The sequence below is a fragment of the Scardinius erythrophthalmus genome (assembly GCF_964197995.2).
Source record: "Scardinius erythrophthalmus genome assembly, chromosome: 2".
Lineage (NCBI taxonomy): Eukaryota > Metazoa > Chordata > Actinopteri > Cypriniformes > Leuciscidae > Scardinius > Scardinius erythrophthalmus.
This window is the reverse complement of record NC_138222.1, coordinates 37,358,226-37,385,360: the sequence shown is the minus strand read 5'-3', so window position 1 is coordinate 37,385,360 and position 27,135 is coordinate 37,358,226. Positions and strand designations below refer to the sequence as shown.

General features: G+C 39.4%; 1 protein-coding gene across 4 annotated transcripts; it reads right to left on the bottom strand.

Moving 5' to 3' along the window:
* Positions 1 to 1,652: 1,652 nt before the first annotated feature.
* On the bottom strand, positions 1,653 to 26,790 carry phf21aa (PHD finger protein 21Aa). 4 transcript variants are annotated; one of them, XR_014029646.1, is made up of 17 exons: positions 26,505 to 26,790; positions 19,222 to 19,276; positions 18,613 to 18,702; positions 18,436 to 18,468; positions 18,254 to 18,319; positions 15,905 to 16,048; positions 14,783 to 15,028; positions 14,421 to 14,504; positions 12,856 to 13,113; positions 11,783 to 11,941; positions 11,645 to 11,696; positions 11,491 to 11,570; positions 11,347 to 11,404; positions 8,502 to 8,784; positions 6,897 to 6,972; positions 2,533 to 2,636; positions 1,891 to 2,372 (listed from the first exon to the last, which is right to left on the bottom strand). XR_014029646.1 is itself a non-coding variant. In XM_081358884.1 (15 exons), exons 2-15 carry the CDS (start codon positions 19,249 to 19,251, stop codon positions 1,785 to 1,787), a joined length of 1,941 nt encoding a protein of 646 aa, XP_081215010.1. In that variant the 5' UTR covers positions 19,252 to 19,276; positions 26,505 to 26,620; the 3' UTR covers positions 1,653 to 1,784. The 4 variants fall into 4 exon arrangements, 1 of the variants encoding a protein (XP_081215010.1); XR_014029647.1 differs by lacking the exon at positions 14,421 to 14,504 and having other exon boundaries at positions 26,505 to 26,620; XR_014029648.1 differs by lacking the exon at positions 18,254 to 18,319 and having other exon boundaries at positions 26,505 to 26,620.
* Positions 26,791 to 27,135: the final 345 nt, after the last annotated feature.

The window sequence follows — 27,135 nt, the reverse complement described above, 5'->3', positions numbered from 1 at the left end:
CGAACACACCAGCAATTCATTTTGTGTATTGTTAAAAGACATAAGCACTTCAGAGTTCTTATGTGTAGAGTTCAGATTCACTACAGGCAGCGCAGGCACTGTCCTCACTAACACAACCAGAATGATCACACACTGTATGACAAAGTAGGTTCTGTTACGGAAAAGGGGAAAAAACACTCGTTTTGCTGACAACTGACTAAGACACAGACGAGTCATAACACTACTATGAAACAGCCTAACATAGTCTATAGAACTTAAGGCAACCAATACACAGAGGCTACTGCAGGCCAGAGCTGCATGTTCAGCATTGAAAACACTCACAAACCTGAAATGAAGATATAAACACTGTAGATATTTCTGTCTTTTATCAAAAGCGACGCACCCCTTGTGTGTTCGACACCACTGTTATTTCTTGTGCTTTTTAAAAACACTATGGAAGTGTCATCTTGGCACATGATACAGTGTTCGAGCTACCGCGGCTGTATCTCAGGTGTTACGAGTGTTTGTCTGTGCTTGTTCGTGTGCAGTCACACACTGTGAAATATACAGCGGTGAGAGAGCGTTGGAGAAATGCAAAATTTAACGAAAGTGAAGCGTTAACAGAACAGCCCCTAGGAGACAATGGTGAAGTAGTTGCGCTAGGCACGTATAACGTACGCCTGCTGTGTTGTGCTTTTGGACAGGTTTACAGAACAGTGTTATCACCAAGTAAAGTGACACCATGCGTGTTAAAACGATACAGAACAGAAGCCCTTAAATTGGCCCATAAGCATAACGTTACTGGCACACCGGTTTTACGGGATATTTCTGACTGCATGATTCCTCGTTAGTCGTTGGACAAGGCATGAGACCCCTGCTACAGTCTGGGTGAAAAAAACAAACAAAAAAAAAAACAAGTCTTCTGAATGTGGAAATGGAGCGAGAGTGACGTGAGAGAAGTCTCAAATCATTCCCTTCTGTGACTGCGCACTCAGTAAATCACATCTGGTCAGTAGATAAGGCATGGTCAGAATTTACCTCACAGACACTTCAGGACTGACACTACAAATACTACTCTACTACTCTTAAATATCTATTTAATGTTCAGAGTAACATAAAAGAACAGTTCCCTGTGGCATCGGTTATTTGGCAGAACAGAACTACAGAATATTTTGTAAGAAAGAAGAAAATTATAAATAAGGTCCTGTGTAAAAATAGCAAAACTTATTTACAGAAATGTTGTTTTCGGGTTTTTAAAAACACCACAAAGTAGACAAATGCAAATGATAATAGTTAAACCTCCAGCAGAACACCTGGAAGACCTGTATTTCTGTCAGTGTGATAAAGAACCTGTTTTTACAACAGAAAACTAGACGAAACAACTGCACCTCGGCTGCGTTTCACAGACAAAACGGATACTAAACTCCTCGACGCGTCATATCTTATGTCTTAGATCAGAGCTACAGGACCTGATAGGAAGCTGCACTACTCATCTAGCAGGACGAGACCTTTACCCGATCCAGCCTTCAGAAGCTTTCCCACTCAGAGGTGCTATGGCAACTGTATCAGGCACACAATGGTGTGATATCTTTAAATTTTATTACTCTTTTCTATATCATTATTCTTTGTAGAAATCTTTTCGGTGTGCATACGTTAGCATACACGTTGCTGGTACTTTAGGAACCTCCTTCCTGCATGTAGTAAATGGCACTATGGATTTTCTTTCCCTCATAGATACAAGAGATGAAACAACAACACAAAACAACAACACTGTTAACTGGCACTGCTGCGGGGGGTGGTCAATGCTATTTTACCCCCTCTGTCACTTCTGTAAGGGGTACGATCGGGCCGAGGAGGCCCTGTGGGATGACGCTGAGGTCACTGTTGTTGTTTTTGTTTTTATGTTTTTTTGTACTCTCCTCCCCGGTGGGCATGGTTCCGTTGGTACTCAGAACTGCCTGGTTGCTGCTGTTATTGCTGAAAGCTGCGGCGTTCGTATTTGTGGGTTCGCTCCTGATTCTGGACGTGCTGATGATTTGTGCGCTCTCCTCACTGCCCTCATCGCTCTTTGCGCTCTCAGCCTCGACGTTATTATTAGTGGCGATCTGGTTTAAGGTATCGCTTGTGTTTGTGAGCGGGCTAATTATAATCATAGCTTCTGAGGAGCTTGTTGCGGTATTTGTGTTGTTGTTTGTGTCTGTGGTGGCCGCACTGGAGCTGCTGGCTTTGGAAGCTCCATTGTGGGACATTTCTCCGTTAGCCATGACCCCAGGGCAGATGAAGGGAGACAACTGGATCCCTCTGATCAGACGCACCAGCCCTTTCATCTTCTCAAGCGAAGCCTCCATCTCTCTCTGCTGGGCCAGTACGCTGTTCTTGCTGTCCATACATCTCTGTGAAGGGAGAGAGGACACAGTGCTGCTGACTCGTACGACCAAAATCTCATCATTATATAGTTATGGAGGGACGGGATGAATTAAGATTTGTAATTTCAGTGGTATGACTCATCGCGCAGAGGAAAAGTGGATGATATGAACTTAAGGATTCTCTCACCGTTATAGAGTTGCTGAGCTGTCCGACTTGGTCTTCTAGTGTCTCTCTCTCCTGCCGCAGCTCTGTGCTCCATGTCTTCAGGCGATCTTTCTCTCCCTCTTTAGCTGCGGGGAAATGAGTGTAAGCGTAAATCTCAACAGAAAGCACAAGTCGGGTTCTGGAAGTAAAAATCCCATTCATTTCCCCCACAGGTTTTTTTTTAAAACAATTCTGTAGAAACTTTGCAAGACAAACCAACCGTGATTGTGGAGCGACACAGTGATCTTCAGGGGGTCAGGGAGCAGGTCAGAGATAGCCTTTTCACACATTTGTCCATTTTGTTAAAATGTTAATTTATAAATATGCTCTTGATCAGATCATGATAATTCTTAATGATTCTACATTATTTTAAAGGGCACCTATTATGCAAAATTCACTTTTACATAGTGTTTGAAAATACAGTAAATGTGTGTTGGCAGTGTGTGTACCAACCACCCTATACTGATAAAAATCCACCCAGTGCTTTTTTTAATCCCCATAAATCATAAGCAATGTCTCAGAACAAGCCGTTTTCAGATTCGGGGCAATGTGACGTCCTTTTGCACAAGCCCCGCCCACGACTGTTGACTGACACTGCCGTATTAGCATAGACCCGCCCTGAGTGTGACGTACACAGACCTCCATTGTTTCGACGCCAGAGCAGCTGCAGACAAGAATGTCTTCTAAGCGACTGAGGTGTGAGAATGAACATAGCAGTCATCATTTACTCCCAACATCTGAGCTACTGAAGACGCAGTGGATTACTTTTGTTTTTGAAGGGAATGCGCCCCCCAATCTACCCAAATGTGTTTATGTTTGCGCGAATCATTTTAAACCAGACTGCTTTGTGAACGAGGGTCCATACAAAGTAGGCTTTGCCAAAAAGTTGTTACCAGAGGATGGATCAGTACCAACTGTTGTGTTTGTGATCCAGCTTATAGTCTCCAGATTGATACTCGTCACGGCAGTAATGAAAGGTAGAGCGTGCACTTTATTACAGTTCATCTGAGTTATTTTACGGATATAAAGTTTACCAGTTTATTACACACCCCCTGAAAAGGTCTGTATAAATTTGTTTACTGTTAGTTGTAACGAGTGTTTTTGTGCAATTTGCTGTGTATGTTGATGATAATGCCAGGGAGAGAGAGAGTTTATGGATAAGACTTTAATGCGCACTTCTTGTACTGTTTTACTCAGCTCTTACGGTGATTTGGACTAAAACAAATGCTTCATCTTTTGTGTGAAGAAAAATAAACTCCATAAAACTCATCAGTAAATTTGTGGCCATCATTTGGACGGGGTCCGCTACAACAGGCTTGTACTAATAGTGGAAAAAAGCAAGATGACAAATATGTTATAACCGTATTTAAACCAAACTATTCCTGTTCTATCTCCATGCAGCATATGCTTTGGCTCTGTAGGCATTATTGTTCGACTCTGGTTCAAACTGAACACTGCAAGTACAGTTACTGCTCTGACATTTTCATTCAGTGAGATGAGATGTCCTGCCACTGAAGAACGAGCTCTTGAAGCTCCGCCCTTTTCTTGAAAGTGGGCCAGATGTATCGGTTCATTTGCATTTAAAGGGACACACACAAAAAGGCGCGTTTTTGCTCACCCCCCAAAAAGTGGCAATTTTAACATGCTGTAAAAATGATCTGTGGGGTATTTTCAGCTCAAACTTCACATACACACTCTGGGGACATCAGAGACCATAATAGGTGCCCTTTAATTTTAAAGGAGTCATAAATTGACCTATTATGACTCTTTTCACAAGATATAAAATAAGTCTCTGATGTCCCCAGAGTATGTATGTGAAGTTTTAGCTCAAAATACCCAACAGATCATTTTTTTACAGCATGTTTAAATTGTCATTTTTTGGGGCTCAGAAAAACGCGCTGTTTTAGTGTGTGCCCTTTACATGCAAATTAACTGCTGCTGCCGGCACAGGGGGCGGAGCCTCACGAGCTGGCGCTCAGAAGGACAATCTGAACAGTAACTCTCAGTTGCGGTGTTCATTTCGACTCGGAGTCGGACAATAATGCCCACAGAGCCAGAGAATATATGCTGTATAGAGATAGAACAGGTATAGTTTAGTTTAATTATGGTTATAATTTATTTGTCATCTGCTTTTATCCACTATTAATACAAGCCTGCTGTAGCAAACCCCGTCCGAATGATGACCAAAATATACTGACGAGTTCAGTGAAGTTTATTGTACATCACACAAAAGATGAGCGTTAGTTTTACTCCAGAGAATCACAGTAAGAGCTGAATAAACACAGAATAAGATGTGAGCATTAAAGTCTTATCCATAAAGTCTCTCTCTCTCTCCCCCTTTCATTATCAACAACATACACAGCGAAGTACACAAAACACTCGTTACAACTAACAGTAAACAAATATAAACAAACCTTTTCAGTGGGTGCTAAATAAACTGGTAAACCTTATATCCGACTCGATGAGCTGTGATAAAGAGCGCGCTCTCACTTTCATTTCTTCCGTGTCCAGTCACGTTAGGCCTGTTGCTCCGGAGACTGTAAGCTGGATCTCAAACAGTACAGATCCATCCTCGAGTAACAACGGGAGTAAATGAAGACTGCTATGTTCATTCTTACATCCAACAACACCACACCTCAGTCGCTTAGGAGACATTCTTGTCTACAGCTGCTCAAGCGTCGAACAATGGCGGACTCTGTGTCCAGATCACTCAGGGCTGGTCTATGCTCAAACTGAAGTGTCAAATCAACAGTCGTGGGAGGGGCCTGCTCAATTCTACGTCACATTGCACCAAATCTGAGAACAGCTCATTCTGAGACAGTGCTTATGATTTATTGAGATTGTAAAAAAAAAACACTGGGTGGATTTTTATCATTCTAGGGTGGTTTTGCTCACACACTGCCAACACACATTTATGTTCAAACACCATGTAAAAGTGAATTTTGCATAATAGGTGCCCTTTAACATGTAAGAGGTCATTGTAATATAAAAACATCTCGTAAGTTTCAGAACTCCTCTGTTACTTTCTCGTTAGTCCAAAAACAGCTTTTATTAAAACCAAGCTCTGAAGAAGTCTCATTTCGGATTTTGTCACATTATGACATAATGGTGCGACAAAAGACCCCCTCTGCAAAATCAGATCAACGTCATTCACAGCGCGAGTTTATCAGTGACTGAGTTCTGGACTCTCCCCAAAACTCCAGTTAATCAATGACGCTGTCTACACTGCACAACAAATCACTAATTTAAATTGTGTTTGCACTAAGTTATGATGAAAGCATTCGTGAGAGTGCAGAAATAGAGTTGCAATGACAAGATCACTGCATTCATGCACTCAGACTGTCGGTCATCGACTACAACGCTAATCGATGCAACATTTAATGAGACGGGAGTTGATCTAAATATAATGATATAATCAAAACTTTTCACGATTAGTTAATGTCGACAACTGTCGAACAGTTTTAAAAATTTTGAGAGAGTTCAACATGTAATGCTTATTTCATACGCAAAGATGTTAGCCAATCACAGCAGAGGGCGTTTACGCTGAAGTCTCACAGCAGACACGCCCTTTCAAACAGAGCATTCAGGTCAGGACTAAAATCACGAGTAGAAAATGGCCTTTTATTTATAAATTATAACATATCTAGCATTTACATATTTACTTCAACTGCACAGGTAATGTCAATGATATGACCAATTTCAGCAACATCTAAAAATGAAGATACATTTCTATAGCTCTGACTGATTTTATATTGTAATTTTGGAAGTAAAACTTACATAATACAAGACGGCTACATTCTATAAAGTTTTTGACGTGCTTCTGGGGGATCAAGACTTATTTACTTTAGCCTTATTTTAAATTGCACCCTAAAGGCCTTGTTCACACCGAGACAAATATTCTGTGTTCATTTTATGTTTTGTGAGATAAACATTTTAATTTGAATTAATGGTTGTTAATGTGTCTGACAGAATGTGAATGTTCATGACCGTCTGAACAATGGTGTTCACTGCAAATAAAACTGGTCAAAAATCTAAGTTTGTGATGTTGTAATTAATTTCAGAGTTGTTTGGTTTGGTTTGGTTCATGACTTGAAGAATAAATGGAAAAATACTGCCAGTACCAAAGCTGCAGAAAAAGTAAGTGGTTGTTGCTATTCTATAGTTCTAGGACAGCTTTTCCAAAGATCAGAGATTTACTGGTACATTTCATAACAGACTCATAAAAAGAAACTTGGTTCCGTTTTAAACTCCCAACTCAAGACATTTTTAGGCAATCTTACATCACATTCTGTGTCATTGCAGGTTGACTGTTCTAGGTATCATCAGTTGTATGTGAAACTTCTCACCTGCTTTATAGGAGATGTAGGAATGGACAATAGCAAGAGTCCCAGGCCACTCAATGGCATCTTCCTTCTGCAGAATCTAAAGAAAACATGTACTGAATGGTACTGAAATACCCAACTGTTAACAGTCTGCATTCAAAGTGATGCACGCAAAAACATGAACATTTAAAATGAATGTGGAAATGAATGCATAGTAGTGAAAACAAATGAAGTGGCAAGACATCAGGCTACCTAAACTTACAAAGTTGAGCAGTCTTGACGCAAATTTCTGGTTTTCGGTGTCCTTAGAGTGAATATTGGTGAATATTGCTAAGTTTTTGTAGCCCTGCATCAAATCAGGGGTCCTGACCAGCAGAACTGTGGTGTTTCAGGCAGATATGCATGCCCTTATGAAGCCCAGATGATTTATATGTGAGCAAGTATCACATATGAGACGCTGCCCACTCCATCTCATGACATCAGCTGCCAAATACTGACTCATTAATCGAAACCTGATACTTATTAGCCCCTTTCACACATATTGCTATTGGTAAATTACCATCAGGAGATCATGTGTGAACAGGACCTTTTCTGGCACTTTTTCCTTTATGAGAAGTTGTAACAATACCAGCAAATTACCAGTATGATGCTGTGTGTAAACAAATAATGAAGATTACCGGTATGAGAACGTACGAGGTTAGAACGCGCTGACATAAGAAGTTTGCTTTGGGCCAGTCATAAAGCTCTGTTGGAGCTGTTTACAGTACGTTCTGCTGCTTTTAAGTGTTTTTCTATGTAAACATGCACTAGACGAACATCTGACCATTGCGCTGCATCTCACACTCGAAACCCTGCCTTCTACTATTCTCTGACTGTCCTATTGTGTACTATAGTGACTGCAGTCCCATAATATATTATGTGTTACGCCGGTCACTCAGAAGTAAAACAAATTGTAACTAAAATGAAACTAAAGCGTTTCTCATCCAGGTGGATGAATCAAATGGGTCATTTCCGATGACTGACATGACAAGAGTTTACTGGTACTGATGCACAAATGGTATCTTACCAGTAAAAAGACGCAACGTTGTTGCTTGTGTGAATAGCACATTTGTGTATTTACCGTTAAAGTTGTTCTGGTCATTTTATGTCTTTTATTTACCATACCAGGCTTGCTGTGAAAGTAGCTTTTGTCTCTATTCCATTCTAAATTAAGCTTGTTTTTAAAAAATAACATTTTTGGTGGGTCCAGGTTAAACAGCTGCCTCTTTGCCTCTATTTTATTTGATTTTGCATAGAAACGACATAGCCATTCATATTAAAAGTTTCTAAATTGAAAGAATATAACCTGCAAGAGTAACCTACTACGTTACCTCTGTAAAGACTGTCTGCTTTGTAAGATCACTGACAAAAGTAAAACATGTCATGGCATGGGACAAAAAAAGAAATGAAATGAATTACGAGAACGAGAGTGAATGGCAATGAATCTCTAATATAAATGTTTCTCAGTTACCGGAGACTCTTAATTCACCTCCGCTACCACTAGATGTCCCTGGTGAGCAAGGTGAACACTGGGATAGGGAAGTCTGAATTGTGTCTCAGTAACTGTAGTGGACTATCACAGCTACTTACATCCCCTGCTGAGCTGGGGCTGGGTGAGGGTGAATGTGATGGAAGGGTGAGTGAGAGGGCAGGGGAGAATGGGCTGCCCGCGGTGGGCCGCTGTAGGTCTGGGAAGGTAGAATGATGGCTGCTGGTGGTTGGGGGGAGGGGCCCCCGCTCCACAATACTGCAGTTTTTAGAAAGGCGACCTGGGTGAGATGAAACAAAGGACAAACAAAACACAAAAAGAAAAGAAAAGAAAAGGAAGACAAAACATTGGTGTAGCATACCTCTGACAAGCTGTCCTCATTGGCTAGGGTAGCAGGAAGGAGCAGGTGGGGGTGGTGTGATGGTGGTTGGGAGGGAGAGAGCATCGTTAGATTACAAAAGGAAGCATTGCATGCTGGGTAACAACACATTCTGCAAAAGCTGGCCTCAAATCAGCTGATAAAGGCAGAAGGCATTACATTTAGGCAGATGGGGATAAGAAATGCCAATAACAAAGAAGGATCAGAGGGTAACGATTTAAAGAAGCTTATCCAGGCATCAAGAAGCTTATTTTCATCTACAGCTAACACAGATGCTGTCAAATGTTAAGACGAGCCATATTCAACATCATAAATCAACAGATTATGCACATTTATGTGTGCAATGGACATTAACAGAGCAAGTATTCATGTCTTTTATCAACAAGAACTAATAGTACCATTACATTACACATACACATACATCATATATATATATATATATATATATATATATATATATATATATATATATATATATATATATATATATATATATATATATATATAGCTCTATTCAATTTTACACACGCAGACCCAAGTCAAGAGTTATATTCAACTAAACAATATATGGCTGGAGCCTTGGTCCCAAATGTGTTCAATATCAATTTAAGAGATCCAAAAACAAAAATAGCTTCTTTAGCTCCTCAATGAACACACACACACACACACACACACACACACACACACACACACACACACACACACACACACACACACACACACACACACACACACAGACACACACACACACACAGACACACAGACACACAGACACACACGAGAATGAGGCTTTTAACTACCTTTCAACCAAATATATAGCCTACAGTTTATATATGAGACAGGAACAGTCTTTTTTTCTTTTAAATCAAAAAGCATAATTTTGGCTTTACTGCAAGTTATTCTGATTCTGTCCTCAATCACTTGAATGCTCACCTACTGCACTTTCTGACAGATATTTGCCTCAAGGAACATCTAAACTGACATCTAAAATGTCACAGTGTTTTTTTTGTCTATACAATTTTCTATACAAGTCAATGGGGTCCAATGCTGTTCAGGACCCTGAGGACTTTCCATTATAACAATAAGAACTGAAAAAATCTTTAAAATATCTTCTATCGTGTTCCACAGAAGAAAGTCATACAGGTTTGGAACAGGAGAGTAAGGGGTGAGTAAATGATAACACATCATTTCTGAGTGAACTATTCCTTTAATTTGCAACAGTGAAAGCTGTTTTGGGTGAGCTTTGAAGAGCAATCAAAATATTGGTCATATCAAAGTATCAAAAAAATATCTTTGGCAAACTGTAATTTTTGTACTCCAGTCTTTCCAATACAAGTTCTAATGGTACACTAATGATGCGGTATTGTCACACCTTTAAGATGTGCACAACTTGCCTAATTGTAAACCTATAAAGTAGGCTGAGAACATTGTCTGAGTCTTTTACTAATGTATACACTTTTACAGCAGCCTGAAGACAGTCATTATCCCACTTAACACACTGCAGGGTCATTTCTTCCTGCCTCACACATACACTCCAGGGCCACTCCACAGCAGAGTGCCTGTAAGCACATTACATAATCAAACAGTCATTACTGCTGAATGTGTGCTTGTGTGAGACCGAGAGAGACTGACTGATGGGAGTAAAGAAGAGTGGATCAGTTCAGGATGAGAGGTGTAGAAAAAGGGCTTAAAGCACTGAATAATGACTGGCTACAGATTTTTACCGCAATAAAATTAGACAATTCACAGTGGATGTCAAGTCACATTTTACAGATATGGATAATATCAAACCAATGTTGTGAAAAGCTCGTTTACATTTAGTTTTCAACCTGAACGTTTAAAATCAAATTTTTATATTTTCTGAAAAAAATGCTAATGTAATACAGTTGCTAAGGGCTTCTAAATGTTTTTTGTGTGTTTTCTATGTGCTTGCTAGGGTGTTCTGGGTGATTTCAATGCCAATAATGCATTGGGCATGTTGCTGTCTGCTATGGATGCGCTTACCAGAGTCAAATAGTGCCTTGCTTTAGTAGGAAATACTTCTTAGCAAAATTTTAGTTATAATGGTGTCGACTTGTATAGTTCCTGGATGCAAGAATTCAAAGAGTAAAAGTTTATCGGAGCGAGTTACTTTCAGTTTCCAGTGAAGGATCCAGCGCGTTGTAGGCAGTGACTAAAGGCTGCAAAGGATCGTAAATATGGTGAGAACGCAACGCCGGAAAATCTGAAAACCTCTGTGTTTGTAGTCAACATGTTGAACTGGATGGCCACGAACACAGTGTTTAAAGAATTAGTTCACTTAAACATTGTCAATACTAACTTTCTGGGCCGGCAAGTTTCAATAACATAGAAGCCTATGCAGGGGTGAGACAGCTCTCAGATTTAATCAAAAATATCTTAATTTGTGTTCCGAAGATGAACGAAAGTCGAGGGTGAGTAATTACTCACAGAATTAAAATTTTTGGGTGAACTAACCCTTTAAAAAAGCAATCACACACTTCTCCTCAATAAGCCACACACAGTATCTAATATAGGCACAGAGAGAAAGTGTGATTGGCTGAACTCACCTCTCTTCCTGCTGGACTGGTTTATGGAACTCAGATACGACACTGAGCTTTTTTTCCGCTGAAACACACACAGACACAGTTCATTCCATCAGATATCTCCAATCTGTTTGAACTGCTCGTTTAATGCATGTGTATGTTTGTTACCTCTGGTTCAAACATGGCTCCGCTATATATTGGATTTGCTGTTGTACGTCTCTTACGCTCCTGGCGCCTGCTCTGAATCTCTACACAAACAAAGTGGGAAAGGTCAATACACATTCATTCACGCACACAAACAGACACATTTCATTCTCCTGACCTTCTAAATAGTCGCGCGTGACCAGTCCCAGAGACAACATGAAGGCCAGTTTCTGTGGAAAGAATGCGTGTCATTATCTCTGTAATGATCATAATTTACATCACCATACTCATCATTATAAACATAAAAGTACTTTACCAGAGGGCTCTCCTGATGTTTGGAGGAAGGAGTGTGTGTGTTGGTGGGAGCAGGTGAAGATGGTGTATGTAAGGACAGTGGAGGAGAAGTGTGTGTAGGCGTGTCTGGAGAGATGAGCAATGAAGTCTTTGGCTCTGTCGCATATTCTACTGCGGGTATCTGAAGAAGAAACAAACATGCATTAATACATGCACTACCATTCAAAAGTTTGGGGTCGGTTAGATTTTTCGTTTTTGAAAGAAGTCTCTTATGCTCACCAAGGCTGCATTTATTTGATCAAAAACACAGTAAAACAGTAATATTGTGAAATATTATTACTGCACACAATAATTGTTTTCTATTGTAATACATTTTAAAACGTAATTTACTTCTGTGATGCAAAGCTGAATTTTCCGCAGCCATTACTCCAGTCTTCATAATCACATAATCATTCAGAAATCATTCTTATATGTTGATTTGCTTTCAAGAAACATTTCAGTCATGGGCTTATTGGTTAGCGAGTCTGACTGGCGAGTCAAAGGTTGCTGGTTTGATTCCAGTACCGGCAGTAAATGACTGAGGTGCCGTTGAGCAAGGCACCTAACCCCCAATCGCTCCCTGGGCACCACGGCATAAAGGCTGCCCACTGCTTTAGGTGTGTATCACAGTTTGCAGAGTGTGTGTGTTCACTTACTCCTAATGTGTATGCACTAACTTGGACGGGTTAAATGCAGAGGACAAATTCCGAGTATGGGTTACCATACTTGGACTTCACATGTCACTTTCACTTTTTCACTTATCATTATCTATGTTGAAAACAGTTGTGTTGCTTAATATGTTTGTGGAAACAAAACAGTGGAAACCGTGACGATGAATATAAATTTAAAAAGAATTGCATTTCTTTGAAATATAAATAGTCATTTGTCTTTCCTATTGACTTTTGAAATAAACCTTTGAACGATAGTGCAACATAGACAGTATTAGAAGGAGATGGACCAATATGGCTGATTGAACTGACTTTCCTAAAAAGAAACTTTCCATGTAATTAATGTTTTAGAGTAAACTTAAATACATAAAGTGTGTATTTCCCTCACCGTGTTGTCAGAGCTTGGTCTGTTGTGAGGTAACTGCTGTGTGCGTGTCTGCACAGACGGCTGCATGTGTGTAGATGGGGAGATCAGGATGCTTGTGTTGTTAGAGCTGTTGGGGCAGGGCAGGCCATTGAGGATACGCATCTGCTGGACGTGACCAGAGGAAGGGAGGGCAGTGCTCAGTAACACCGGTGACTGCAAGGTTTGCACAGAGATCTGACCAGCAGCTGGAGACAAAGACGCTGGGGGTTTTGGCCTGACCTGCTCACACACAAAAGAAGAAGAAGAAGAAGAAAAAAAGACAATTATTTGTCGAATAAATGGAGAAATAAATGGTGGACCCAAGTAGTGAAGAAAAAAAGACTATCAGAAAAGTGATGCCCAACTCAGAGGTTTAACAGCAGCAGACTTTCACATTTAGACTCTAGTATACAACAAACAACAAATATGTTACCTACTATTCCACAACACCACTAACACCAGCTCCACTCCAATGCAAATAAAAGCTGTCTACTTATTGACTATCATTGCATAATATAATTAGTCACAATAAAATAATGTTTCATTATTTATTATGCATAATCTTATCTCCTGGTTTTCATCCATCAAGAACTGAATAAAAAGATAAAATAATAAAAATAAAATAAAGAGAAAGTAAATTAAATGCAAACCTTTCATTTGTAAAGGATGTAATTCGCTGAATTGATATATCTTTTTCAGCTAAACAAATACATTATGATATACACTACCAAAAGTTTGGGGTCAGTAAGATGTTTTTGAATGAAGTTAATAGTTTTATTCAGCAAGAACACATTCAATTGATCAAAAGCGACAGTAAAGACATTTATAATGTTACAAAATATTTAGATTTCAAATAAATGCTTTTCTTTTCCACAAAAATATTAAACCAGCACAACTATTTTCAACACTGATATAATAAAAAAAATGATTGAGCACCAAATCAGTACATAAGAAATATTTCATGGATCATGTGACACTGAAGACTGGAATGAATGATAAATTCAGCTTTGCCATCACAGGAATAAATTATATTTTAAAATACACTCAAATAGAAAACAGTTATTTGAAACGAATAATATTTGACGATAATTACTGTTTTTACTGTATTTTTGATCAAATATATAAGTCTCGGTGAGCATAAGAGACTTTATCTTACCAACCCAAAACATTTGAATGATAGTGTATACCGCTATGTGATTTTGATTATACCAACCAACCCTAGCATATATGCACACACACAACATATACCACAGACAATAGCAGAGAATACTGCCGGAGAGAAATCAGGGATAATGATCACTTTACTGTAGGGTCAAAAGCAACAGCCAAAGCAGGAACTGCAAATGTCACGACTATGCAAGCACACAGAAATTAAATCCAGAGCAAGAAAACAAGATGGGGCAAGAAGAAAATAATCACACAGAAAAGTAACACCTGCAGTAAAAAAAATAATAAGACATATAGATGCACACTAACACTTAGCAGTTAGGGTTTTTTCACTAGCCCAGCCAGGCATTAGGGTGTGAAGGGTTTCTATGGAAACAAACCTGCGGTAGAGTGGCTGGTCGAGTTGTCTGTCTGGTTGGTGGGACAAACTGAGGGACTTTGATTGTTTGGGAAGCAGCTTGCACCTGTGACAAGACCGCCCATTTAGACAGCCTTACTTAACTAACCTGTCCAACAAACATCCTACAACAAATAACTTTAACCATTTAAGCCACAGATGTAATAGAATAATTGTGTCTAAAATCTAAAGAACCAACCCTGAGCTCTCGGGTTCAAAATTAAATCAGACAGCCTGAAATTTCTTCCCACCCCATATGCAGTTTGCAAAACAAGAGGGAATAAGAAAACAAAACTCTTCTTGTTCTGTAACAAGAGACTCAAAACAGCTTTGAGAAATACTTACAACAATGGTGCTATTGGATATGACTCGTACTGGCTCTGCTCCCTGATTGGTCGGTTGGATGACCGGCTGGAAGTTTACTGGGGATTTTTGAGGATCTGAGCTAGGAGGGCCTGCAAGGAGTGCGTTGCCAAGGGTTGTCACCACGGTGATAGTTGGTGCTGGTGTCATGATGATAGGTGAGGAGGGGGTGGCAGCTCTCAGTACCAGAGGTAGAGTCTTTGAAGCAATGACAGGGGGCACAGAGCTCTACAGGGTCACAAACACATACACTGTTGGAAACATGATCTTTTTTTCTTTTCTTTTATAGGCAAGTTCTTCTTACTGAACTTAATGATATGCCGCTCATCTCCTCATAATGAAATATGCCACTGTGATAATGTCACTGGAGCTACTGAGAGTATAAATGTCACTTTTGCCTTGATGACATATCTAAAAAGAAAGTGACACATGTCAGAGCTTATTTTGGCAAATACCAAATAAATATTTATTCTCCTCCAAAAACCCAGTCGGCAATCCCCCATCCCCTGCCCTCAAAACCAAATTGCACTAAAACCATGACCCCAAAACCTCAATATGAACCTAACCATAAAAAACTTGAATCATTACACCCCTAGTAGCTATTGAGTCTCTCAAGATCAGATCAATCATGAATAAATCATTCAGATCACTAACACAAAAAGAACTGATTCATAGAATCTACTTCTCATGAACTTTCATGAATAAGCCAAAGAGAGCTAGGGCAGATGTCAAGTGGATAACAAAATTAAACTTTCAGCCTGTTCCAGACACAAAGCAATACTATGGACTCAGGAGTAACTTTACATGGACCACTTTTATGGTGCATATGTGCCCTGAAATCCTCAATGATTAGCCTAATCGCACGTAAAAGTGCAACCAACGAAATACAAAAAATTTCAGAATTGTATTTCTACATGGACAATTTATGACACTTTTAGGGTGTTTTTTTGTTGTTGCAATTTTGGCACTTTAAGTCAAATGTTTTTGACATGGAAAAGCATGTTTTTAGTTTTTGGTGAACTAATCCTTTAAATGTTCAGCAAAGACAAGGCTTTGTCTTTAAAGAAGTCCCTTGAAGCAGTTTCCTGTGTGTTGTGTGGGTACCTGTGGAGTAGTGAGGCTGGCAGCAGACAGAGGCGTCTGTGTGATGAGCAGGGTAGACGTTTGCCCATCGGCTTGCAGCGTCTGCAGCTTCATATCTTCCTGTTTCACCAGTAGATCTCTCCTTAACTGCTCCACAACCTTTTTCTGAGGGAGAAAGAGAGAACAAGTGCCTGTTCATTTTTTGTGTGTTCTGTCACTCGTACCTGCAATGAAGTCTCTAACACTCATGCTCTCTTTTTCTGCTGTTGTCATGTTGGATTTTGGCCCGTTTGCACTGACAGCAAGTGAGAACATGGAATCCCTACAACTGAACTTCACTCTCTCTTTTTCTCTCAGCCAGGGGGCCAACAGTAATCTACCTTCAAAAACATCTTAAGTGTTTTAAGAAACCGGATTATGGCATAACAGCATGAAACATTTAGCAGTAATAAATTAGCGAGCCATGTCCAGTATACAGCTGAAAGGACTGTCACCACATTTGCTTCTTCAAATAATTAAGGACAGATGTATTGAAGTAAGATATTGAAGTATTATAGATTCATATATTATTATACCCATTATAAAGGCATCCTTTTACAAACATTTTCTGTTTTTATATAAGGATTTTTTTTTTTCTGACTGTGTTTTTGTTCTTTAGTAGTAATGTGTTTTTTTTCTGTTGAAATACTTCCTTCTATATACTTCTAATACTTCCAGTTTCATGCGCAGAGACCTTATTGACTTTTATTGTATGAACAAAAACAGTTGAAACATTCTTTAAAATAAATTGTATTCTGCAACTGAAAGTAAGCCATACAGGTTAAGGAATGTTTTGAATACATTTTTTTTGGCTGACCTATCCTGTCTAAACGATGACAGATAGCAGACTTGTTAAGAAACACCATTAATTATACTCCATTTGATGCTGCCAGTGACACAGAAATTCACCTTTAAAGGGTGAAATGTTCATGTTTAAACTTATGATACATCAAATCTTTTTTCTCTTTTAGAAGAGTTCCCACATAAGAAAAACTAGATCATTTGGATTTATAAGAACATGCCTACATTTGCATAACAACTCAAAACACAATTTTAAAATAGAAATGCTTTAGTGACGTGTGGCAGGTTCTTTAGTAACTTACATGATGATGAACAGGAAAGAAATGGAAGTCTTAAGTAAACGTAGAGGAATGAAAAATAAAAGTTCTAGCTGATAATAAACAAACATACTTGCACACTTATTGAGCTCTGTTATAACTGTGCAAATGAGAAATTACAGAGCAAAAACAGAATGTGATTCTAAATGACATGATCATTCCTCTAGTACTCTCAATGCAATTCATTTGAAGCCATTCACTGTTTGTGTTACAGTTCAGCATCAAAAAATGTGCACACACACATACACATAGACATGACTACGTCACAAAGCAACATTAAAAGAGTATGGATCCATAACAATCATAAAGAGAAGACAGAAGGAGGAAGATATCAAAAGTTTACTGCATTAAGGCTTTACTTAATGCAGGCTACAAATGTGCAATACAGCTTGTTTGTGTTCAGCCGAGTATGTGTTGATTTCTGTAACCAGTTAAGACAGAGTGACAGTTACATTAATGAATATGAACACAACCCCCCAGCACAGTCCTCTCACTGATTATAGCTTTAACAGGCTTCCTCCACCATCTGTTAGACTCACATACTCCTAGATCTGGGAGAATTCCACCGGACACCGAATATGTTTAAGCGAGGAAGGCAGCACACTTTATTAAATAGTGCTGCAGGCTGATACATTTCTGAAGCTCTGAGAGGGTTGACTTATTCCCTTTTCTCTGCGGAAGGAGAGATGATCTCAGGTGTGTTTTCCCCCCTGTTGGTGGCAGCTGCTTTATTCTGTTACTTTAAAAGGCTTTAAGATGCTAATTAAAATTAATCTCTGCTGCCACTGCCAGCAATCTACAACACATCTTTCTCCATCTCCTCCACAGAACTTCGGGTTCTGTACAGTTAGCTCAATCGTACAACAGTACGCCACGTAATCATCCCCAGCAGACATTAATCATCAGTAACAGAAATGTCAAAGAAAAGGGGGAGAATAGATTTGCGCATGTTTGTGTGTTGGCAAATAGTTCATTTGGCAACACAAAACCACAATGCAACAAATCACACCACAAATGTTCAGCACAATACAACACAAAACAATGCCATGATGTAACACAGGTTTCATAACCAAACAAGGTCGCCTCATTTTCTCGGGACACACAAGGAGGTAAAGACTTTCAGACCCCAAGTAATTGAACTGATCAAGACATGTGTACGTTCGTGGAGAACACTGATATGGCAGCAGGTGTTCTCTCAGAGAGCAGCTCTCACCTGCCGCTCACTCAGCGATGTGATCTTGGCCTGCAGGTCACGGAGCTGCAGCTTCAGATCTGCATTCTGTACAAAGAACACACACACTCCTCCCTAATACACTAGTCCAGTGGCCGGTATATGAGAGCGTATCGATCAAACAGTAACGTAAGTGAGGGACATGTTCAGTGAGGGAGACGCACCTGTGGATCTTGCTTCATCTGGCTCACGAGTTTCTGCAAGAAAGAGAAGAAAGTTTTAGCACTCTCAGGAGTGGGTGACACATGCCGATGCAGTGACCTCTAGAGGACGACGAGTGTACTACAGCTGCAACAATTACACACTCAATCCATGGTGTGTGGGGAGGGTGGTGGGGATACCTGATGGATCTGGATTTCCACTTTGAGTGCTTCTTGTAAATTTTGTAGTTCCATAATCGATCTCTTCTTCCCAAAACCCAACACAGCTGCCTGGCGAATCGAAGGAAGAGAGCAGGTATTCCTTCATTAATTGAGATGCTATTGAATGACCAAATATATAAAAAAAGAGGTAAAAGAGCTTTTTGCAGTCTCACAGTGTGCATGACCATGCCATGACAGATCTGTTAGTGTGCTTGTGCGAGTGTGTGTAAATCTGCTCAGTGTTAGTAGGATGTATCTCTGTGTACTGATTCAATCAGAACTACTCTCATCAAAATCCTGCCTGAACACCACGGATCAAACTGAACAGCACTCTTTTGCACATACACAATCCTGTTTTCTCCTGCTGTCATTCTTCTTTGAGAGGAAATGATGCTGACGCATGCATTAACTGTTTCCTTCTCTCCTCTTCAGAACTGTGTAGCTATGCTGCTGTTTTGAGTAATAGTACTAAGTGTAGTTCTGGAAAACATTTAAATTAATTAGCTAGTCAATGAAACGCCATAAAGCAGACCATCACAGTTGTGTCAGAATGTGTGCACCCCCTTATGACAATGGTTTATTCTATACCTTCCCAACGTCTGCCGTCTTGAACACCATCCAACTGGCAGAGTGGGGGGTGGAGCTGGAATAGACAAGAGAGGATGGTAAGGACTGGAGCACACACACATTTACACACACAGTAGCGCTCCAGAGAGTGACAAATCTACATCATAGCAATATTGAAAAAAAAAAGATGTCAGCAGGAATATTTTAAGTGCAAGCTTTGAGGATAAAGATTTGGGCTGCATGCAAATATTGCAGATTCAATCCCAAATTGAGGGGACACAGAAATTGAAAGCATACTAGAAAGCAATCCTTCTTTATACACTCAAGTTAAACACTCAAAGGGATAATTCACCCCAAAAATGAAACTTCTGTCATCATTTACTTACCCTCAAGTCACTCCAAACCTGTGTGACTTATTTCTCCTCTGTGGAACACATAGATGTACTGAACCCCGAATATTATTGAACCCCACAGACTTTCATTGTACAGGCAAACACCTCTTCAAGAAGTCATTCAAGTTTGGAACCACATGAGGGTGAGTAAATGATTTTTGGATTTTTTCAATCAAGGTACCTGAAATGGACAACTTCAAATTGCTTCTGTGAAAACGTTTCCCCTACACAGCAAGAAACTAAGTTCCTAGCACAATGTCCTGAAACAACATTTACAGAGACACACAGAGACATGAGGCGTTTCTTGACACCAAGTATGCAAAGTTCGGACATGCGTCCTTGGTAGTTCGGACTTGCCAAGTTCGATTTAGGAGAAAGAACTCCGGAGGACGCAAGTCCGGTAATTCTACAAATGGAACAGCAGCGTTCATGATATCGTCACTCAGCTCGCTCTGGCTACTCTGGTTATCTCAGTATATATATTTTAAGCAACAATAAAATGAAATATGTTATAAAACACCACTCTGCCTCGTTTCGTTAAACAGTAATAGCCACATAAATGTGGTTCAGGCAATGTGTACATTGATTATATACATTGAATATTAAACATATTAATATATGCTTTAGGCAATAGGCCTTTGTGAATATGTACTCTGATTATCTTCACTGTAATAAAATGAAATGTGATACAAAACATAACCCTGTCTTTTTTTGTTAAATGTCAGTTTTAATGATCAATAATAGCCATTATAAAAATATAAGTAAAAAGGTATAAGAAACTATAAAAATAAGAAATAAAGACAACCAAACAATTCAGTAAAAAATGTACAAAGTCAGCGCTCTAGTAGGCTACAACGGTAAAGCTAAACAGCATATATATAAAAGTATATACATAAGTTATGAAACTACACTTTGCCCTCAGCCAGAGCGATTTGTTCGGGAACAAATGATAGATTCATGAGACCAAAGGTAGATTCAAAGCCCGTTAGACATACACAAAACAAATTAGGCTATATCCCATGTTTAACCACTACAGAGACATCAGAGCCAGCGGCAAGCGTCAGAAGGACTAGCCGTTGTACGGCTGAGCACCTAGTGAACGCCTGGACCTCAACACGCGTTAGATCAAATTTTCACATAGGCGCTATCTTTATCAATAAACCACAGACTTGAGCTTTACAACATTTAAGCCTGTTTTATACTTCTGCGTCGGACCTACGCCGAAGCCTCTACGCTGTAGGCAACGCGTTGGTTTTCATTTATACTTCTGCGTCCTTGTCCGCGTTGACGCGCAATTACACTTGCAGAGGGAGCATGTGAAACCCGAGGGAGGGGTTCTAGCAGACTAATCACAGCGCTTGTGTCCGCGTAGAGTTGACGCGTTGTTACATTTTTGGAGAGGTGCACGTCAGGGTACGCGCGCTACACACAGCCTACGGCGTAGCTACGGCGTGAGTTCGACGCAGAAGTATAAAACAGGCTTTACATTCTACAACTATATTCTCACCTGAAAAACTCTTAAAACTACATTTTGTGACACAATAATAGTAGTATTTTTAAATTACATGGGTTTTAACCTCTGCTAGATGCATTCTGGGATACCTGGCTGACTCAAGTCCGCACAAGTCACCTCTCGATGCATCCTCGATAAAAGGGGCAGATCAAGAACACATCTGGGGATTTGCACTGTGCTTGGCTAACGTGAACATTTAATTGAAACAGTACTTGTGATGATTGTTTCACAAGTCCACAAGAACACAAGTACAGATAAGAACGCATATTAAGAAACGGCTAAAGTCCCTTGAAGAAAAGTCATTTCACTGGGCGGCCATATTCGTAATGCCCCCTGGCAGCTATTTCCAGCCATGCAAATACAGCTCTAATAACTTGTCCTTTTCAATAACATATTTCAAATCAAGAATAAAATCATAAATTGTGCTCAAATCACACAAAAAGGTTTTTTTTTTTTTTTTTTTTTGACTGGTCCAGCTAAGGAACAAGCACGTTCTATAGTAAACTAAGAGGCGATTGGCTCATTTAACAGCTACATGTTGAGTTGTGAAGCCTCCATCAAAAATTGTAAAGCGGGACTATAGCCACCATATATGTTTTCCTCCATTCATACATGTACAAGTGGACTGTCTTTTGGAGTTGAATTAGTTGATGCCAGTGCAAATTTACTCACTTCCTGCTTTCTCTGGTTTGTTTGAGCTGTTATTTTTTGTTCTCAGTACTTGTGTCTCACAGAATCAGTCTCTGTCTCTGCCACAGATCATCACTCTTCTCATCAGAATGAAAGCAGAGACTACCAGATGGGCACTCCACACACAGAGAGCTTCTCACTCATCTACAGAGTGGCATCCTCTATCTGTAGCTACACCAGTCACAGATCTGATATTTAAGCAAAATAATATAAAAAAATGAATACAATGAATCTTACAAACCAGCAGAAAGTAGATGTAATATGTCCTATTGGTCCTGCATTATAATTGTCCACAGCAGAGCAAAAGAGGGCTATTTTCTGGGACTTCTGTATTCAGTAAGGACAAACAGCCAAAGTGATCATACCACACACACACTACACCTGCCTGATCAGACTGGCACACCATACCCTAACCTGTTGGCTCAGTAAATGTGCTGAAGCACAAGTAATTCAGAACTACTCTTCAGAGAAACGGAACTAATCAAATTTAAACAAACTTTTACAATGCCTCTTCTCAACCAAAGCAGTTTTTACAATACCGCCCTCTACTCAAAGCAGCTTCATTACCACGTAATACACTCATGCTACACAGTCTGGCTATATGTTAGCGTTTTCATAAACTCACGTGTTGATATAATCCTTTATGATGATAAAGGTAAACAGATTGCTGTCTGCAATGACTCTTACCCAGCTCTAAAATGTCTTTAGAATTCTTAAATTATATACGTTACTAGAGTGCAGCAGAGATGACATATTTTTGTAGGCCAAACCCCGGGAAACAAGCTAGCATTTTAGCACTTCCAATTTCATCACCCTTGATTAAATGCCTGAAATAAAGTGTGATAACACAAGCTCAAGATACTTTCATGTCTTACGAAATAAAATACATCAGTAATACCACAAGCTTTTTCTTGTCTTACAAAAGGCAAACAAGTGGCTAAGGTTGTTGGATAAATCACTCTGACCAGGTAAACTCATCTACTCTCACTAATCCGCTTTTACAGCCTCATTGTGTTTATAATCACGCTCTTGCAAACTACTCTAACATAAACGTGTTTTGTGTTGTGTTTATTTGTGAAGATTATCACGATGAATAAAATGTGTAAGAATCCTGAACTTTTGCTGGTCACAGAGCTTATTTTCTGCAATAATCCAAAAGCCAATGGAAAATTGGCCTACAAAAATACATCACTGCTCTATTAAAAGGGACCTATTATGCAAAATTCAATTTCACATGGAGTTTGAACATAAATGTGTGTCGGCAGTGTGTACACAACAAACCTATGATGATAAAAATACACTCACTCCAGTTTCTATGCAATGTGACGTCACATTGAACAGGCCCCACGACTGCCAATGGACTCGGCTCTATTGGCCTTTATCACGGTCCGCGTATTGTTACATCCTGCTCCGATTAGTAGCGTAAAGGAATTTCCACCTGCATTATTGTCAATAGACGGATGCCAGTTTTAAGAAGAAAAGTAAACTAATTTAGTTGAGCTTAACAATAAACGTCAATATTTAAATCGGTTTATTTAGACTTACATGATACCCTACTATTTATGTCATCTATTTTATTGTGTAACACTACCAGAGAGACGCGATCATCAGCGCTGCCAGTGCTGTCATGGGATTAACGAGTAGCACACAGCTCATGTTACTGCCAGAGGAATCATCGGACTGATTTAATTAGATTTTTAATGTTATTTTTGCATTATATTACCACCCATTATTGTCTAAACAGTATAATGCTATCCAATCATCGCACTCAAACACGGAGAATATGACATTTTTTTTAAAATAAATGTCTCTGTGGTTGAAATATTCCTTTATTTAAACAACTTTAATTTGATCTAATTACTCATGATTGCATCTTACAAGTAAGTGCATGAAACTTTAACAGTATCGTTTAATAAGTTTCCACCAAACCTTTAATTTAATCCCCACAAAGTAGACTTTAGTCGTAATTAATATTTTAAGATTTGTCTAATTCTAATGCTCTTTAATGTGGTGGTGTTTGTACTGTATTCTTGCAGTTCTGCAATAAAATAAGGCGATCAGACTCTGAAGTTAAGTTTTTGGAATTTTACACAAATCAATACAATCCCATTCTATGGCCACAGCCATTGATACAGACTGCAGCAGAAGTTGTTTTACGCTCCTATTTGAAGCTTCCGCTTTTCAAACACGGAAGTGTGATAAAGGCCTATTAGCAGCATAGACCCCTCCCTGAGTGAGCTATAAACAGTCCTCCATGTTTATCTCCTTGCCAGAGTAAGTAACAGCAGCATTCAAGTAAAAAAATTATTCTTATTAAAGCTACTAAAGTTATTCAATCAAGGGCAGTGAGTGATTTTCTGGTTTTCTTTTGTTGTTTTGATTAATATTAACAGCATATCAGTAGGTACTGAATATTACGCTGCTTTCACTAATACACAGAATCTAATATTCACATGTGATTTCTTTACTCTCTGTTTACATTCACAGACATAACCGACTGTTAATGTGAACTTTGTGTTTCTGAAATAACCTTGTGTAGGCTATGCGACAGTTGAAGCGCAATAAGACGTGAAAGAGAACTTAGTTTCATACTCACGGGACGCGCCGTCTGACAGCCAGCTTTCTGTGCGCGTGCTTTGGATGTGTGCGCTCAGAAAACCATATATCGGAAGTTTAAACAGATATGGCTTTAAAACGCATGCAGATAATAAACTTTCATGGTGATGAAGAACTGCAATATCACGTTAGCTTAACCGCGATTGAGCTGAAACATCACAGAGACATTCTGGGGACACCTGAGACTTATATTACATCTTGTAAAAAGAGGCATAATAGGTCCCCTTTATTAACATGGAGAAGTATTAGAAACAAATTGGAGCTGGGGTGAATTAGGAATGTCAGATATGCCAAATTGTCACGGTGGTGAGGTAAACTGCTGCTTAGATTGTGTCTTGTTGAAACTATATTCTATGATAATATTCTAAACTATAAATTTCCACTTATTGTAGTCTTTATAACCTTTGCATCACTCCATCAATCTGTTCATAATCTTCTGTCCAAGTCTTCAGAACATCCATCCATCCATTCTCCAAAGCCCTGCACGGATGGCCAGTCTCTTCAGAACAGAGTAGCATAATTCAAATGTTTAAGAACTAAAATTTTAGGGCATAATTTTAGCTTAAGCAGAAACTCTGCAAGTAAATTCCTGTCTGTGTCCCCTTATTGCTGAGAGCATGAACATATAGTCTACAGTATCTATGACACGTTTAATCCTTAAATGGTTTATATATCCTGAAAACTCTCACTGGCAACTGGCATCCACTCACCATCTTTATGTGAAAGTAACATGACAACAGCATGCAGTGAGAAAACCACTAAACAGGAGGTAAACACTTAGGCTATCTTTTATACAATATACAACTGTGTGTGTAGAACTGAAAATAAAAGCAATATTTATTAGAAAATAATGAAACTACATTACTGAAGTCCCAATTTATTGAAAAATATAACTAAATTTATTTCACATTAAATGAAGAAATGTCTAACTGGTTTTGATTGGTGACCCATTGCAAGAAAAAAGCAGGTGGAGTTAAGAGGAAGAACAAACGTAAAAATGGCTGTACAGTGTGAACATAGTTGATAATGGAAGAGCACAGCCACACATGAATAAAACATGACAAAGCTGAAGAGAAGAAAAACCTGTACGCCTATTATTTTAGAACTTCGTAGGCCTAGCAATCTTAAGCTAACAAAATTTATCAAAAAACAGGGTGTGATTTTTTGATGAGGAACAACCATACTGTTTGACGGCTATACAGTACTAAACCTGATAACCCAAACAGCACTAATTAAAAAAAATATATACACATTGAGAGACTGCGAAAGGAGCTCATGACGGTCCAGTCGTTAAAGCGGACCGAGCGCCATCTGAAAGCCTGAGAAAGGTCATCATCATCATCATCATCATTAGCGTTCCAACGCATCCACACCGGAAACAGCGCCATCACTTTATATACTCACACAATCACACATCAAACTCACTACACAAGGGCCTACAACTTTCCTCCACCTAACCACAGAACAGATTTTGGGAGACTTCACGAAAGCGAGCTCGCGTTTGTGCAGATATGTCAAGGCGTGGTGCCGAGAACACGAACTGGAAAAAATCTTTCATGATCACACGTCTTGTCGCCCTAGCGGCTCTTAACAATAATAGTAGCTCAACACATCAAGAGTACCGATACACACTTTATCCTGTTTATGGCTCGAGATTTCGCTCCTTGCTCTAATAACGAATGTAAATGTAAGCGCAAAGTGCATTTATAATGGCATCCCATGACTGTTTCACGGCATGCTGTGAAAACTACGGCACGCGCTGGAATCACATTTTCATCCATATTATTGCAGTTCTGTTAAGCAAGTGTCGTTTAAAGGGTGTTTGGGTGCCATTCGATGCGTTATTGTGTAACGGTTGTAAGTTATAACGTTTCGTTGACTGCAGCTGCACTCTCTCTCGCTCTCTCTCTCTCTCTCTCTCCTGCAACTCCTACAATAAAGAGAAATGAACAAAACCCCCCTGCGCTGCCTCTGCGCTTTCACATCCACTCAAATCACCACCAGCAGAATCAAATAAAGAACGCTAAAAGAGTTGCAAGACACCGTTCCCAAAAGTTCACAAGATGAAGATGAAAAAACCGAGGGGCACTTACCCTTGTACTCACTCCTCCAGCAGTCAAACACCGATCTTCATACACTTACACACACACACACTCACCAATTATTTAAATATATATCTACAAACAGCCGGGCATTTCACCACTAAAACCTTATCCCACGGATGAATTCGCTCCCTTTTGCGCCCTAAAGTTTTGTACAGTGTAACAGAAGGAATCTTCGCTTTGTTCGCTTGATTTTTAACCAAAAAGACATAAAAAGACAGAAACTGATATACAAAACAAGAACTCTTCTTCCATCCCATTCACCCCCAGCTTGTGCGCTCGTTGTATCAATGCGCGCAGAAGAGAGATAATGGGACAGCAAAACCATGCCGTGTAACGCCCAAAATAACTCGCCCAACATTACACATTATGGATATAATTGGATATTAATTTAATATTGTCGCGAACCGGGGCGAAATAAGTATTACCGAGCACGAAAGAACACTTAGAAGAAGAGAACTAGTTTATGTAACGGTGCGGCGAATTTATTTCACTTTGCCTAAGGAACGGTTGTAGTGCGCCCCCCATTGCCTAGGGAAAAGTCCCGGATGTAAACTCGGTGAAACTCATGTTGAGTGAAGTTACAATAATGTGCATCCAGCGTGAGCCAGATATATTGTTA